At 41.9% G+C, this 15,175-nt stretch overlaps 1 protein-coding gene across 12 annotated transcripts in view; it reads left to right on the top strand.

The window, feature by feature from the left end:
• KIAA0586 (KIAA0586 ortholog) overlaps positions 1 to 14,244 on the top strand; it is a 117,815-nt gene extending 103,571 nt beyond the window's left edge. For all 12 annotated transcript variants that reach the window (XR_011380689.1, XR_007910261.2, XM_008269722.4 and 9 more), the window contains 2 exons: positions 3,613 to 3,678; positions 13,921 to 14,244. Coding sequence is in view for 10 of the 12 variants with exons in the window: in XM_008269722.4 (XP_008267944.2) it covers positions 3,613 to 3,678; positions 13,921 to 14,060 (206 nt within the window). In the remaining 2 variants the exon portion in view is untranslated. The remainder of the gene's footprint in view (positions 1 to 3,612; positions 3,679 to 13,920) is intronic.
• Positions 14,245 to 15,175: the final 931 nt, after the last annotated feature.

The raw sequence follows: 15,175 nt of genomic DNA, 5'->3' as shown, positions 1-15,175 counted from the left end.
CTGACTTCTAACTGCATAGATTCGGGTTCCTGTTTCTGTACTTCACATACGTGAATTCATACCACATGTGCTACTTCTTTCATGAGATAGAACTATTGTAATTTTAAAGCTTCTTTTAGTCTTTGTGGCATCTTTCATAAAGCCACATCTGAGAGGAATTTGCTTTAGTAGCTGATTCACAGGCCGCTCCACCAGCAGGAAGTGTCTTACAGATAAAGTTGTCTGCTCAAACATAGTCTCTCAGTTCTCAACCACATGTTCACGCAGGAATGTCCCTCCAGACATTCCTGCCCCTAAAAGGCAAGCACTTTGTCATAACACCACACTAAAAACACTCAAGTACTTCATTGTCTTTTAATGAGTTTTAATAATTAAATGTACATTACTCAGATAAATCATCTACATTCAAGGCATGTTAGTCTCCTGTTTTCTAAATTAGCAATCAACTTCTTGGAAGTTGGATAGAAGCTTTTATGCCAAGAGCTTAATTCTGCAAATACAGTTATCTGAGGGTTGATGTACCTATAGATGTATAGCCAATGAGTAATTTAGTTTGTAAGATCTGCCCAGATTATTTGTTTTAAACAGTGCTAACTTATTTTTATATATTTTTAAATAACGTAGAATTTTTATGTGTTTTTTTTTTCAAGTAACTCAAATTAGTGTAAAATGGCAGCTATCCTGAATGTTATTAATTTTAGATGTTTATTAGATTTGTTTTATATGTATATGTTTATGGTTTTTTTTGATTTATTAGATTTGTTTTAAATTCTGGACATTACCTATTTAAAATCTATGTTTTTTAATATTTGTTTTCATCTGAGAGGTAGATAAAGTCGCAGCTAGAGAGGTGGGGGATACAGAGAGAGAGAGAGATCAATCTCCCATCCATTGGTTTACTCCTCAAATGCTAGCAATAGCCAGGGCTGGGCCAGGTGAAAACCAGGAGCCCAGAACTCCATCTGCGTCTCCTAGGTGAGTGACAGGGACTCAACCTAGGTGGTAGGTAGTTATCATCTGCTGCCTCCCAGATACATAAATGTTAGTAGAAATCTATGGCTCAAATGATTAGAAATTTTCTCTTTTCATTCTTTAAATACCAGTGAGTTTTGTATTTCCTGATTTTGACGTATAAGGACATACAAACTCGACAGCAGTGCTCAAATTGTGTTGACCTGGTCTCCCACATTAATGGCAAAGACCCAAGTACACGAGCCATCTTTGCTGCCTCCCAGGATGTGCGTTAGCTGGAAGCTGGAATGCAGAGCAGAACTGAGACTTGAACCCAGGCACTCGCAAAGCTTCACTATTGTGCCAGATGCCTACCCTACATTTGCCACTTTAATCCACAGCTGCAGGATACAATACTTCCCCTTCCAGGAATCTTCGATATTATTCCACCACTGAGAATTGTGAAACCACTATTTATTATAAGAGTAAATTACAGGGGCCAGCACTGTAGTATAGTGGGTAAAGCCCCAGCTTACAGTGCCAGCATATCCCATATGAGTGCTGATTCGAGTGCCGGCTGCTCTACTTCCAATCCAGCTCTCTATTGATGACTTGGGAAAGCAGTGGAAGATGGCTCAAGTGCTTGTGCCCCTGCACCCACATAGGAGACCTGGAAGAAGCTCCTGGCTTCTGGCTTCAGACTGGCCCAGCTCCGGCCATTGGGGCCATTTGGGGAGTGAACCAGTGGATGGAAGACTTTCTCTCTGCCTCCCTCTCTGTAACTCTGCCTTTCAAATAAATAAATAAATCTTTAAAAAGGTAAATTACAAATAGTGACTCTGACTTTGAGATTTTTAAAAAATTTTATTTTTAGGAGATATCATTGCAGAAATCAAGATTCTCCCCCAGATTTGGTTGAGGAGACTTTTGTTTATGTTTATAATAACAACGATAATGTATAATAGTTACAATATGTACACTTCCTAGTCTGTGAAGATTCTTCAGCAACTCGATTAGTTGGGTACTATTCACATTTTACATTTGAGGAACCTGAGACTCGGAAAAGATCTCCACTTCATTTTACTTGCCCCAAACAAATGGCTGTTCAGTGGGAGGGGCCTGTGAGGGGTCTGATCAAAGAGAGGCAGGGCCGGGAAGCCTGAGGGATCAGTCGGGACCCTCCCTCCCTCTCTCTGGTCCGCGCAAATCTCCAGGCAGAGAGGCAGCATCACAGGGGACACTTCTAGTGCATTCACAGATTGTTTAAACCACATCAAAACTGGCTGTGCAGTTTTGGTCCATTTGAAGATACATACAAGTAACTCGTATCTACAATCCTTAGAAAGTTACATTTTCTTCTAAAGTTATTCTTTTTAGCTTTATTTTTTCTTACTCTGGATTGCATCTAATTTTAGCATACTTTTATGAGTTTTTTACAGGACAGCTGCAATTTAGTTTTTAAGATTTGTTTTATTATTTGAGAGAGAGAGTGACAGAGATCGTCTGTGTGCTGGTTCACTCTCCAGATGTCCACAGTGGCAGAGGCTAGGCCAGGCTGAAGCAGGAAGCCAGAACCCCATCCTGGACTCCCATTTGAGTGGCAAGGGCCCATGCACTTGGGTTATCTTTTGCTTTTAGAGGCCCATTAGCAGGGGAGCTAGATTGGAAGGAGAGAAAGCCAAGACTTGAACCCGGGCTCCTAAATGGGATTTGGTATCACAAGCAGCAGCTTAACCCACTGTACCACAACACCAGACCCATGCAGTAGTTTAATATGTTTGTCCCCAGTGAGAAAATACTGCTCAGTGTAATGAAATGTTTAATGATTATAGTCTTGTGCACTTAACTAGCTTATCATCTTGTAAAATCCGCTGGGAATTTTTCTGAAATAAAAGAAGCTTGAGAGATGACTGATTTTTCTCTCATAAAAAAATGAGAAAAGAAATACTGATTGTAACATATTATACATTTTTTGCCTCTAAGAATTTGTTTGAAACAACAGTTATTGATGGCTACCATTGACTGTATTTCAGAGTACAGGTAACAGTATATCAGTGTGGACCCACGCCCTGGTGCCCATGGTACCATCTTGTGTGCACTGTGTCCTCTGTCTCTGCTCTGCTTCCTAATTCTCTGGCCGTGAAAGGTTCTTCCTCTAGCCTATTTCATTTAATATATTCAATTTTGCTTTTGGTTTATTAATAAATGTCCTTTTCTGTTGTGCCTACTGACAACTTCATTAGTTTTTCTGTACCGACTGTGTTGAGCAGTGTGCCCAGACTGGCCTAGTGAACAGAGATCCTAAGCCTCTTTTGGTAACGATTAAATGCTTTAGTAAGAGAATCTGTGACAACTGTTAACCTTAGAAGAAATTCATTTAGTAGGAATCAAAAATTCTCTCTTGACCCTTTGTTCCTCCTTTCCCTCATCTTTGATGCCTACAGGTGTTCCGTTCGGTATTTTTCTACCCACGGTCATTAAAATTTAACTGTTTAACTTCCTTCTTTACATTGCGGCCACTGGATTAGGGTTCTGTTTGCCTGGTTTTATGAGAATAACTGTGGGAGTACGTTTGGCTTGTGTTCATAGAGAATAGAAGTGCATTGTGAATATTTCGATGCTTAACTGATTGTCTTCTAAAATATTTTTTTAAAAATATAGTTTCACCAAGTGATATGGATCGAACACAAATTGAGCCCAATCTGTATCTTGCATCTGTATTTACAGGTAAGATTTTTACTTTAAATGTTGAACTTGGAAACGTTCATATTTTCTTTCATTTCCTTATGATTTATTTTCCTTGTAATCAGTGTAGAAAAACTAATACCATTTTAAAATTCTTCTAAAATATCTATAAATTCATCCCAGGTATAGAACTCCCTCTGTGCACTAAACTCTCCAAAAGGCAGAAGTTAGGATACAGAGAAAAAATCCCGTCATTTCCCTTTGGAAAGTTTCAAAAACGTCGAATTAAAAGGCTGCAGGTGTGGTATTCAGAGCACTGAGTATAGTATTGGAGGTAATTCCATCCGGGGGAGGCTATTTGTTGGGACAGGACAGTGTTTAAACTTTGAAGTCAGTTTTAAACAAAGTGAAGCAGCTGGAACCTGGCATAAGAAGAGACAGATCTTTCACATTAACCATTGCTTTCGAGAGGAGAAAGAACTGGAGTTGTTTTTACAGGTGCCTGTACATTTATTCTTCCTATAGGAACTGCTTTATTTTTTATCGTAAATTATAAACTTTAAAATAAGCATTTGTCAACTCATTTGAATAGCAATAGTAAAGCAAGAGTGAACTCAAAAAATGTAACAGGATTTATATGTCTAACATGTATTTAGGGATAAGACTACTGTAACATTTTATATCAGCTTTTTAAACATAAAAGTAAGAACTATTTCCTGGTGATTAGTCAATTCTGGAATGCAGAGGCAAATAAAATATTGCAAATGATGCCTGACATCAAATGACAAGGCTGGTCTTCACCAAGGCTTGTGTTTGTTCTGGAGCACTGAAGCTGTGGTGTTGCAAAATCTGCAGGGCTGAGAACTAAGCTTGTGAGGAGAATTGAGTATAGCAGGATAGGTTCGCAGCTGCTTACCCAGGGAATGGAAGCAGAAGTGGACTAGCCCAGGGCGGACAGGAAAAACGCTTCAAGAACTCAGTAAAACACAGCTGAAATTCTGTAACATTTTCAGAGACAGCTGGGAAGCAATTGCATTGCTGGAACTCAGGGCTGATTTTTAAAGACAGGATCTGGTAAGTGTGGATCTAAGCAAGGTATTAGCCAAGAGGAACCACAGACTTTCTGGGTAGAAACAAATCAGTTTGGTTCAGCAGTCATCCTGCAGCTTTGTAGAATGCAGTGGTAGATAGACACTCACCCTCCCACTGGAGCACATTTTTCGCAGGACTGACAGACTTGCAAACCAGGAACAATAAACAATAAAGAGGAAAAGCTCGCAGATACTTACTGGGTAGCTGCTGTACTAGTCTCTCAGAAGACTGTGAGTACTCTGAAGGTACCATTGTCCAGTGGAAGTGACAGACACACAAAGAAAGAATTACGGGGCAGATCAGTGAGTGCCACAATCAACTTGTCTACAGGGAACAAGGATCCGCAGTTCATAGGAGAGGAACTCCTGATATTTCACTACTACTGCTGTGAAAACAGCTAAGACAGTGTGATCCACTTGCATGGGGGGCCAGGATATCTTTTAAGTAAAGTTTACTTAAGTATTTAGGAACCACAGACCCCTTTAAGACACTGATAGCTGTGACCACTTATCTCCCTCTGAAATTCTTCTTAAAGGAAACAATTTTCATGATGTTTCAGGGTATTCACAGATCCCTAGTCACCTGTCCATGGACCCTGGGTTAAGATCCTCTGTGGGGGACCGCACTGTGGCTTGGTGGGTAAAGCTGCCACCTACAGCATCGGCATCCCATATGGGCGCCAGTTCTGGTCCCAGCTGCTCCACTTCCAACCTAGCACTCTGCTGTGGCCTGGGATAGCAGAAGTTGCCCAGGTCCTTGGGCCCCTGTGCCCATGTGGGAGACCTGAAGGAGACTCCTGGCTCCTGGCTTCAGATCAGCCCAGCACTGGCCATTGTGGCCATTTGAGGAGTGAACCAGCAGATGGAAGACCTCTCTGTCTCTGTCTCTCTCTATATATATAACTCTGCCTTTTAAATAATAAATAAATAAGTCTTTTAAAAAATCCAATTTAAAAAAAATCCTCTATGTACTTGGATTAATGATTATTACATTTGTTTCCTTTTTTAATTTTATTGTTAAATGCAACTTTATAAGAAACCTGTCTTTGGGGCCTGCACTGTGACATAGCGGGTTGGTTAAGCCTCTACCTGTGATGCCAGCATCCCATACAGGCACTAGTTCATGTCCTGGCTGCTCCACTTCTGATCCAGTGCCCTGCTAATGGCCTGGGAAAAGCAGTAGAGGATGACCCAAGTCTTTGGGGCTCCTGCCAGCCACATGGGAGACCTGGAAGAAACTCCTGGCCAGCCCTGGCCATTGAGGCTATCTGGAGAGTGAACCAAGAGATGAAAAAGAACTAACCCTTCCTCTCTGTAACTCTGATTTTCAAATAAATAAATCTTTAAAAAAGAAAAAAAGAAAACCAGTCTTTACTTATAGAAAAATCCAAATCTAGGCAACTAAAAGTCAGTCCATAGGGCTAGCATTATGGCACAGCAGATTAACCTGTCACCTGTGATGCCAGCATTTCATATCAGAGAGATCAGCTCCCTGCCAATGTGCCTGGGAAAGCAGTGAAAGATGGCCTAAGTATTTGGGCCCCTGCCTACCTACATGGGAGACCTGGATGCAGTTCCTGGTCCCTGGCTTTGGCCTGGCACAACCCAGCCATTGTGTCCATTTATGGAGTGAACCAGTGGATGGAAGATCTCTCTCTCTCTCTCTTTTTCTTTCTGCCTTTCAATAAATAAATCTTAAAAAAAAAAAAGTCATTCTACCATCTATGCATCTTAGAAGAACACCATACAATCACGTACAAGTATATGGCTTTTGCCATGTGTTGCTTCTTAGAGTGAAGGGTTTGGAAAGCTGTAGAACTATCAAGGGAGCTTTTCCTTCTCCTCTCTGCTTGTCTCATGTTGTGTTAGGAGACAATGCTTTGTTTGGATTCCTTTCAGTTTGTAAATAACAGATAAAACAATAGGTTACCATGTGTTTAAAGAATTAGTCATAATCTAAAACCTGTTGCTGAAATGGATTATCTAAACCTGAAAAGCTTTTAGAAAACTGTATTATGTATATTTTTAAATATATGTACAATATGTAAGCAACATCATAAAATGAATGGTAAAGATTCCATATCATCACCAGTGTTACTTAGAATAAATTAGTTTTAGGTTTTCTGTTCCTTATTCTTCTAAATTCAGCATTAAAGAACAGAAAACATAACAAAATTTATTTTTGAACCCTATTTTTAAAAATTATTTATTTCTTTATTTATTTATGGGATAGAGAAAGAGGGCAAGAGACCGAGTGAGAGAGCTCTAGCTTACATTCATTGCTTCACTCCTCAAATGCTCGAGCTGAACTAGGGAGCTGGTAACTCAATTCAGACTTCCCATGTGGGTAGCAGGACCCCAACTACTTGAGCCATCAAGGGCTTGAAGTGGTAGGAAGTAGAAATCAGAAGCCAGAGTTAGGAATGGAACCCAGGTAGTCTGATGTGGGATGTGGATATCTTAACTGTTCAAATAAACTCCCACCCCGTGAACTTTAAATATTTTTAAAGCAAAAAAAAGAAAATGAAATTTCCAGAGTCTAAAAAATGTATTAAATTATATCTTAGGGGGCCGACACTGTGGCGTAGGGGTAAAGCTGCCACCTGCAGTGCTGGCATCCCATTTGGGCACCGGTTCGAGTCCTGGCTGCTCCACTTCCCATCCAGCTCTCTGCTATGGCCTGGGAAAGCAGTAGAAGATGGCCCAAGTCCTTGGGCCCCTGCACCCTCATGGGAGACCCATTTCCCATCCAGCTCTCTGCTATGGCCTGGGAAAGCAGTAGAAGATGGCCCAAGTCCTTGGGCCCCTGCACCCTCATAGGAGGCTCCTAGTTCCTGGATTTGGATCAGCGCAGCTCTGGCCATTGCGGCCAACTGGGGAGTGAACCAGCGAATGGAAGACCTCTCTTTCTCTGCCTCTCCTCTCTCTGTGTAACTCTGACTTTCAAATAAATAAATCTTAAAAAAAAATTATATCTTAGAGTTGCTGGCGCCGCAGCTCACTAGGCTAATCTTCCGCCTGCGGTGCTGGCACCCCAGGTTCTAGTCCCGGTCGGGGCGCCGGATTCTGTCCCAGTTGCTCCTCTTCCAGTCCAGCTCTCTGCTATGGCCTGGGAGTGCAGTGGAGGATGGCCCAAGTGCTTGGGCCCTGCACCCGCATGGGAGACCAGGAGAAGCACCTGGCTCCTGGCTTCAGATCAGCGCGGTGTGCCGGCCGCAGCGGCCATTGAGGGGTGAACCAACGGAAAAGGAAGACCTTTCTCTCCCTCCCTCTCTCTCTCTCCACTCTGCCTGTCAAAAAAAAAAAAAAAAGAGAGAGAGAAAAGAAAGAAAGAAAGAAAGAAAGAAAGAAAGAAAGAAAGAAAGAAAGAAAGAAAGAAAGAAAGAAAGAAAGAAAGAAAGAAAGAGTCAACACACAGTCTGACCCTGTGGCATCCCCAGCTTAAATGTGTGCCAGGTTAAAGGACATAGTGCAAGCCCATGGAATCAATGGTTTGTTTTTTATTTTTTTTATTTTTTTTTTTTTTGGACAGGCAGAGTGGACAGTGAGAGAGAGAGACAGAGAGAAAGGTCTTCCTTTGCCGTTGGTTCACCCTCCAATGGCCGCCGCTGCAGCCGGCGCACCGCGCTGATCCGATGGCAGGAGCCAGGATCCAGGTGCTTTTCCTGGTCTCCCATGGGGTGCAGGGCCCAAGCACCTGGGCCATCCTCCACTGCACTCCCTGGCCATAGCAGAGAGCTGGCCTGGAAGAGGGGCAACCGGGACAGAATCCGGCGCCCCGACCGGGACTAGAACCCGGTGTGCCAGCGCCGCAAGGTGGAGGATTAGCCTAGTGAGCCACGGCGCCGGCCTGTTTTTTATTTTTTAAAAAGACCTGAGAACAACTGTTGAAACCATTACATCATTTAGTAATGACTTGACTGAAAAAGCTTTAAAAGCACCAAACTGTGTTAAATATGGGTAGATTTATATTTGCTTTAATGGTGATTTATCAAGGTATTGTCTTTGCTTTAAAAGAAGTTTAAATTCTATGAGGACCTTAACTGAATTTGAATGTTACTCTTTCTGCCTATTAATAGTAGTCAAAGTAATACTTTTTTCTTATATTCCCAACCTGAAAAGTTATCTTACAAAGTTTTTTTTCCTAAAGTTTTATTTTATTTGAAGGGAAGAGTTACAGAGAGAGAAGGAGGGACAGAGACAGACAGATAGTTCTTCCATCCACTGGGCTAGTCTCCAAATGGCCACAACAGCCAGAGCTGGGCCAGACTGAAGCAGGAACCAGGAGCTTCCTCTGGGTCTCCCATGTGGGTGCAGGGGCCTGAGCACCTGGGCCATTCTTTATTGCTTTCCCAGGTGTATTAGCAGGGAGCTGGATCTGAAGTAAAGCATCCAGGAATTGAACCGGTGCCCACATGGGATGCCAGCACTGTGGACAGTGGCTTAACCCACTGTGCTGGCCCTCTCCCAAAGTTTTAAACTGTGATTGTTTAGCTTGTATAAGTGAGCTTTAAAATGTCTTCCCAAAATGTATACTAACACATGATTTTAATAAGATGTTACTGATAAATTTATTGATTGAAACATGGTTAACTAGAGTTTAAAGCAGCGTAACTCTTTGGAGGTCTTCCATAGTTCTGTTCCTGTATGTGTCTCTCCCTCCTGTTTCTCTCCTTGTTGCATTTCAGGGAAGCATTCCTCATTCCTATCCTCTAAAGCAGAGTACCTTTTGCAGCCCACCCTGAGAGTCGTTGCCTCCTGGCATGGTTCCTCTCCAGTTGCATAAGATAAAAGCTGGCCTGTGCGAGTGCCTTCTCTGTGCCAGCTCTGTACCAACCTTAGCCCTAACAGAGCTCTTGTGGACCTGGTGTTGACTTGTGCTTGAAACTTCATCACTGTTTCTCTCCTTAGCTGTCCCTGCCATTGCCTGCCTCTACTTAAATAGAATTTCCCTCAACCACCTTTACACATCATCATTTTTTCTTGTGGATAATTAAATCAATTCATGTAGTACAAAGGACAAGTGAATTGTAGTCTAAGCTCTAGCAATTATGAATTAATTAGACTAATTCTTTTGAATGCCATCTTTTAAGCTTGTGTGGCTCTTGGCTCTTGTGAGTCTTTTCCTACGTATCTGGCACTTTGTTTTCCTTGATTCACCTTTCCTGCCCTTGCACACATCTTTGTCGTCATTCCTGTACTCAGTTTGCTTTCTCTCCCTGTGTAATTGCAGTTCTCATTAATATGTCTGTGTGGATGACTGCTTATTTTGTATCTCCAAAACTGCCTTGCAGTCTTTGAAATCTTTGACTGCAGTAGCTTACTGGAAAATTCCGTTCACACATCTTGCAGGCATTCACATTCATCAGTGATGTAACTAGTCCGAGTATCTCCCCATCTCTCCACACTTCCATAGCCTCCAAGTTTGTTTATATTTTTATTACTGCCCACTTGAGCAACCAGATCTGTCATTTCAGAGCCAAACTTGAGTCTTTGTGAGTGCCGAGTCTCTCTCCAAAATACCTTTGCTTTATTTGCACTGCCAGGAAGTCTCACTTCTTCCATAGGCTATTTCCGTGGGGCCTTCCCCTGGGTCCCACTTCCCACACAGCTATCAGCAGTCTCTTTTCTGCTCTTCTTAATCCTCTGTCAGCATCTTTTAGATTCCTGGTTGTTTACAGGACTCGGTCTGGCCTTCTTTCCAGCTCCTCTGTCAGTGCTCGTCCTGTCCACAGTCTGCACTTTGCCATCAGAACACTGGAGTTTCCTGAACACATTCGCCTGATCTTGACTTTGTTTCCTTTTTTTCTTTTCCTTCATTGCTTTCCTCTGTCTTCAAGCTCTCAACTCAACCTCTACTTCCACCTAATTTAAACTAAGTGTTCCTGAACGTGTTGTCTCTACCACTAGATAAGGAGCATTTTAAGGATGAGGACCCAATCTCCTTCATCCTCTGTCCTCTTAGCACCATCTTAGCCCTGTCTGTAAAGTAGGTTCCTAGAATGTGATTATGCTGTTTCCTGTTAGTTCCACCCAATACAGAAAATTTTAGCCTTTGACAAATTAATACAGCCCCCATAGCACCAAACAGAATAATGAAAGAACAACAAGAAACAGAAGTATGTTTATGTTACCAGAACTTTAATAACCAGCATCTCATTTTGCTACTTGTTAGAAATAAACTGCTAGAAGATGGAATTTATAGACTGACCTGATTTCTAACACTTGTTTAAAACAAAAGTCTCCCATATGACCATTTTTTCTTTGTCTAGCAATACATAGGAGGTTTTTCACAACATTTAAGTCAATGCACTGGTCATCTGACGTTAACTGATTTTATGACAGATTCATTTGTCAGCAATCAACAACTGCATGTCAGAGAAAGAAATGAAATTACATGAAAGACGAAATTGGGGCTATTTTGGATCTGTTAGCCCTGTGATGGGATGTTTTAATTATGCATCAGAAATCTCTACACCACACTGCCTGTAATTGCAGCAGCTCACAATGCTTGCCTGCTCTAAGATTTCACTTTATTCTGGAAATTCTTGTAAAAAAATAACTTTATGTAACTGATAATGTGCTTGGGCAAACTCACTTTGAGACACAGCACCTACAATTTACCTAGTGATGTCACTAATATTAACAATAAAAATAACAAAAAGAATAAGAATAAAAAGACAGCAAATTTTCAATCATCAAATGGAATGATACATCAGTTTTCTCTATGAGAATTTATTTTCCTAATTCAGTATATGAATGAAAAATTGCGTGTTAAATGAAAAGTACTCCCCTCCCCTTTTTATCACTCTGAGGCCATCGCTGCTATGAAAGACAAAAAAATCAATCTAGATATCCTTTTCTTCACTAAGCACACCCAGTCCCAGGGCAATGGGTCATAGTCAAGGCGCACCAAATTCAATAATATTATGCTTCAGTTTTGATGGCTCACTTATACAGAGGGGTATCCCACTTTTGATAATAAGACTTGGCAAGAGTCTTTGGAGTTTTGTATGGAAAATTACTCCCCTACAGCCTTCCTGCTGCTTGGAATTTAGACTTGGTATCTGTATCTGAGGCAACTATCTTGAGGTTACAAGACAGCAAGTAAGAATGAAAATGGTAACATGCTAAGGATGCCACAGAGGGAAAGGCAGCTCCTAGATCCTAGTGGGCTTTATTGAGTTCTGTGTGAAAAGCAACAAAACATTTCCTTCCAGACTTCTTACTATTTAAGAAAAAACAATCCCCATCTCATTATAACATTGAAGCTTTCTACAACATGAAGTTGAATGCCTTTCTAACTGATACAACCATCTTTCCACAGTAGCTCCAAGCTTCTCAAAAATCTTCCGTTGCTCCTTGTCTCTCTCCAAAACTATCTTTCAAACACAGCATTTTCCAGCCACCCAAGCAGCATCACTCTGTTCTCTCCGTGGTCCGTTACAAGTCGTTGTCAGCTGGTTCTTCCTCCCTCACTGAAGTCCTCTGTCATCCCTATTTTTCTCCATCAGGAGTGTTACGGACAGAGGTGTATCCCATGACTCTGCAAATCCATTTCTCAGAATAGTCCTATCAGAAACACATATTCATTAAGTATCACCAAAATTGTTCAAAGAAACAATCCACATACAGAAGATCTGTATTATTTCATTCACTTAAAGTTTTTTTAACTTTTATTTAATGAATATAAATTTCCAAAGTACAGCTTATGGATTACAATGTCTTCACCCCCATAACTTCCCTCCTATCCGCAACCCTCCCCTCTCCCACTCTCTCTCCCTTTCCGTTCACATCAAGATTCACTTTCGATTCTCTTTATGTACAGAAGATCAGTTTAGCATATATTAAGTAAAGCTTTCAGCAGTTTGCACCCACACAGAAACACAAAGTGTAAAATACTGTTTGAGTACTAGTTATAGCATTAAATCACAATGTACAGCACATTTAGGACAGAGACCCTACATGAGGAGTAAGTGCACAGTGACTCCTGCTGTTAACTTAACAAATTGACACTCTTGTTTATGGCATCAGTAATTACCCTAGGCTCTTGTCATGAGTCGCCAAGGCTATGGAAGCCTTTTGAGTTCACCAACTCTGATCATATTTAGACAAGGTCATAGTCAAAGTGGAAGTTCTCGCCTCCCTTCAGAGAAAGGTACCTCCTTCTTTGATGACCTGTTCTTTCCACTGGGATCTCACTTGCTGAGATCTTTTATTTAGTTGTTTTTTTTTTTTTTTTTTTTTTTTTTTTTTTTTTTTTTTGCCACAGTGTCCTGGCTTTCCATGCCTGAAATACTCTCATGGGCTTTTTAGTCAGATCTGACTGCCTTAAGGGCTGATTCTGAGGCCAGAGTGCTGTTTAGGACTTCTGCCATTATATGAGTCTGCTGTGTATCCCACTTCCCATGTTGGATCGTTCTCTCCCTTTTTAATTCTATCAGTTAGTATTCGCAGACACTAGTCTTGTATATGTGATCCCTTTGACTCTTAGTCCTATCATTATGATCAATTATGAACAAAAATTGATCACTTGGGCTAGTGAGATGGCATTGGTACATGCCACTTTGATGGGATTGAATTGGAATCCCCTGGCACGTTTCTAACTCTACCATTTGGGGCAGTTCACTCTTGCCAGCATCAACGCTGGTTCTTGCAGTCCTCATGCTTTCCCAGGCCATGGCAGAGAGCTGGATAGGGAGTAGAGTAGACAGGACTTGAACTGGCCACCTATATGGGATGCTGGCACTGCAGGTGGTGGCTTTACCTGCTATGCCACAGTGCTGGCCCCCATAATACATATTTTCCATGAACTTTATGGAGATCCCTCATATTGTCATCCTGTTTAACATATGGGCACACTGACTTTTGAGTGGTAAAATCACTTTCCTGAAACACGCAGCTAGTAAGAAACTGCCTGGATTCCAGAGTACACTCTGTCTTCCCTGACATTTATCATCCGTGTCAGCCCTTTAGTACTTGCAGACTTTTAAAGTTGTTTTTGACGGTTGGAAGTGAGAGTGGAAAGGAGGAAGGGTGTATGTTATTTCTCTGACAAGTTCTTAGCACCTGGAGAAGCGAAGTTCCTGCATGCGATCCTTGTTTTTATCTCCCTGTAGTATTTAGGAAAATGAAAAGCACATAAATACCACAGATCTGCTTGTTTGGCTGAATGAGTTTCTCCTCCACGCAGGTGGTAAAGCTGCTTCACAGCCGTCGCCTGCCAAGATGTCGGTGACGCTGCCCTCTGCGAAGCTGGAGGACTGCTCTCAGTCTCCGAGTGTCAGCACGGGGCGCGGGGACACGGAGTCCTCCGGAACAGACACCTTCTGAGAGGAAAGGAGGAGCCACACACTGTGCTGCTGGTTTCAAAGTCATTTTACTTTGGCCTACAACTGCCTTTCAGACTGTTTGGGTCTTTGAGTATGTCCTGAAAAATTATTTCTAATTTTTAATAAAATGAAAAGTATACTTGGATATTTTAGGTGAAGTTTTTAAATAAAATAAACAGAAGTCATTGTAAGTCTGGCTGTGAGTTTCTTGGAAGCCTGAGGTAGCATGGGCTAGTGGAATTGGCATGCCTTTTTTTGAAGAAGAAGATTTATGTATTTGAAAGAGTTACAGAGAGAGAAGAGAAAGAAAGAGAGAGATCTTCCATCTGCTAGATCAATCCCTAAATGACTGCGATGGCTAAGTCTATGCCAGGCAGAAGCTAGGAGTCAGGAGCTTCTTCTGGGTCTTCCACGTGGGTGCAGGGGCCCAAGTACTTGGGCCTCCTCTGCTGCTTTCACACATTAGCATGGGCCTGGATCAGAAGTGGAGCAGCTGAAACTCAAACCAGCACCCATATGGGATGCTGGTACTGCAGGCAGTGGCTTAACCTGCTGCACCACAGTGCCAGCCCCTGGGCATGCCTTTTGACAGCTCAGAATTTACCCTACATGAGTAACTACTTGTACATGCTTGTAAAATTATGTAGCTTGAGTTTATTCATTATAACTTTTTTTAATAGCAGCAAATAACTGGAAGCAATCTAATGTCTATTCATAAGGGAACGGTTAAAAAAAAGGTTTGAGGCTGGTGTTAGGCTCAGCAGGTTAAGCTACCACCTGTGACACCAGCATCCCATATGAGCACAGGTTCAAGTTCTGGCTGCTCCACTTCTGATCCAGCTCCCTGCTAATGCATCTGAGAAGGCAGGAGAAGATGGCCCAAGTACTTGTGCCCTTGCCAACCACATGGAAGACCCAGATGGAGTTCCAGTTCCTGACTTCCACCTGGCGCAGCCCCGGCCATTGTGACTATTTAGGGAGTGAAACAGCAGATGGAATGTATCTCTCTCTCTGTCTCTCCCTCTCCCTATAACTCTCCTTTCAAATAAAAGGTGGGGTTGTGTTTGTCTAATGGACTAAAAGACTGTATTTATATGGAATTATCTCTGAGATGCA

This window comes from Oryctolagus cuniculus, chromosome 12, assembly GCF_964237555.1.
Source record: "Oryctolagus cuniculus chromosome 12, mOryCun1.1, whole genome shotgun sequence".
Classification (NCBI taxonomy): domain Eukaryota; kingdom Metazoa; phylum Chordata; class Mammalia; order Lagomorpha; family Leporidae; genus Oryctolagus; species Oryctolagus cuniculus.
This window is presented reverse-complemented; position numbering and strand designations above follow the sequence as displayed.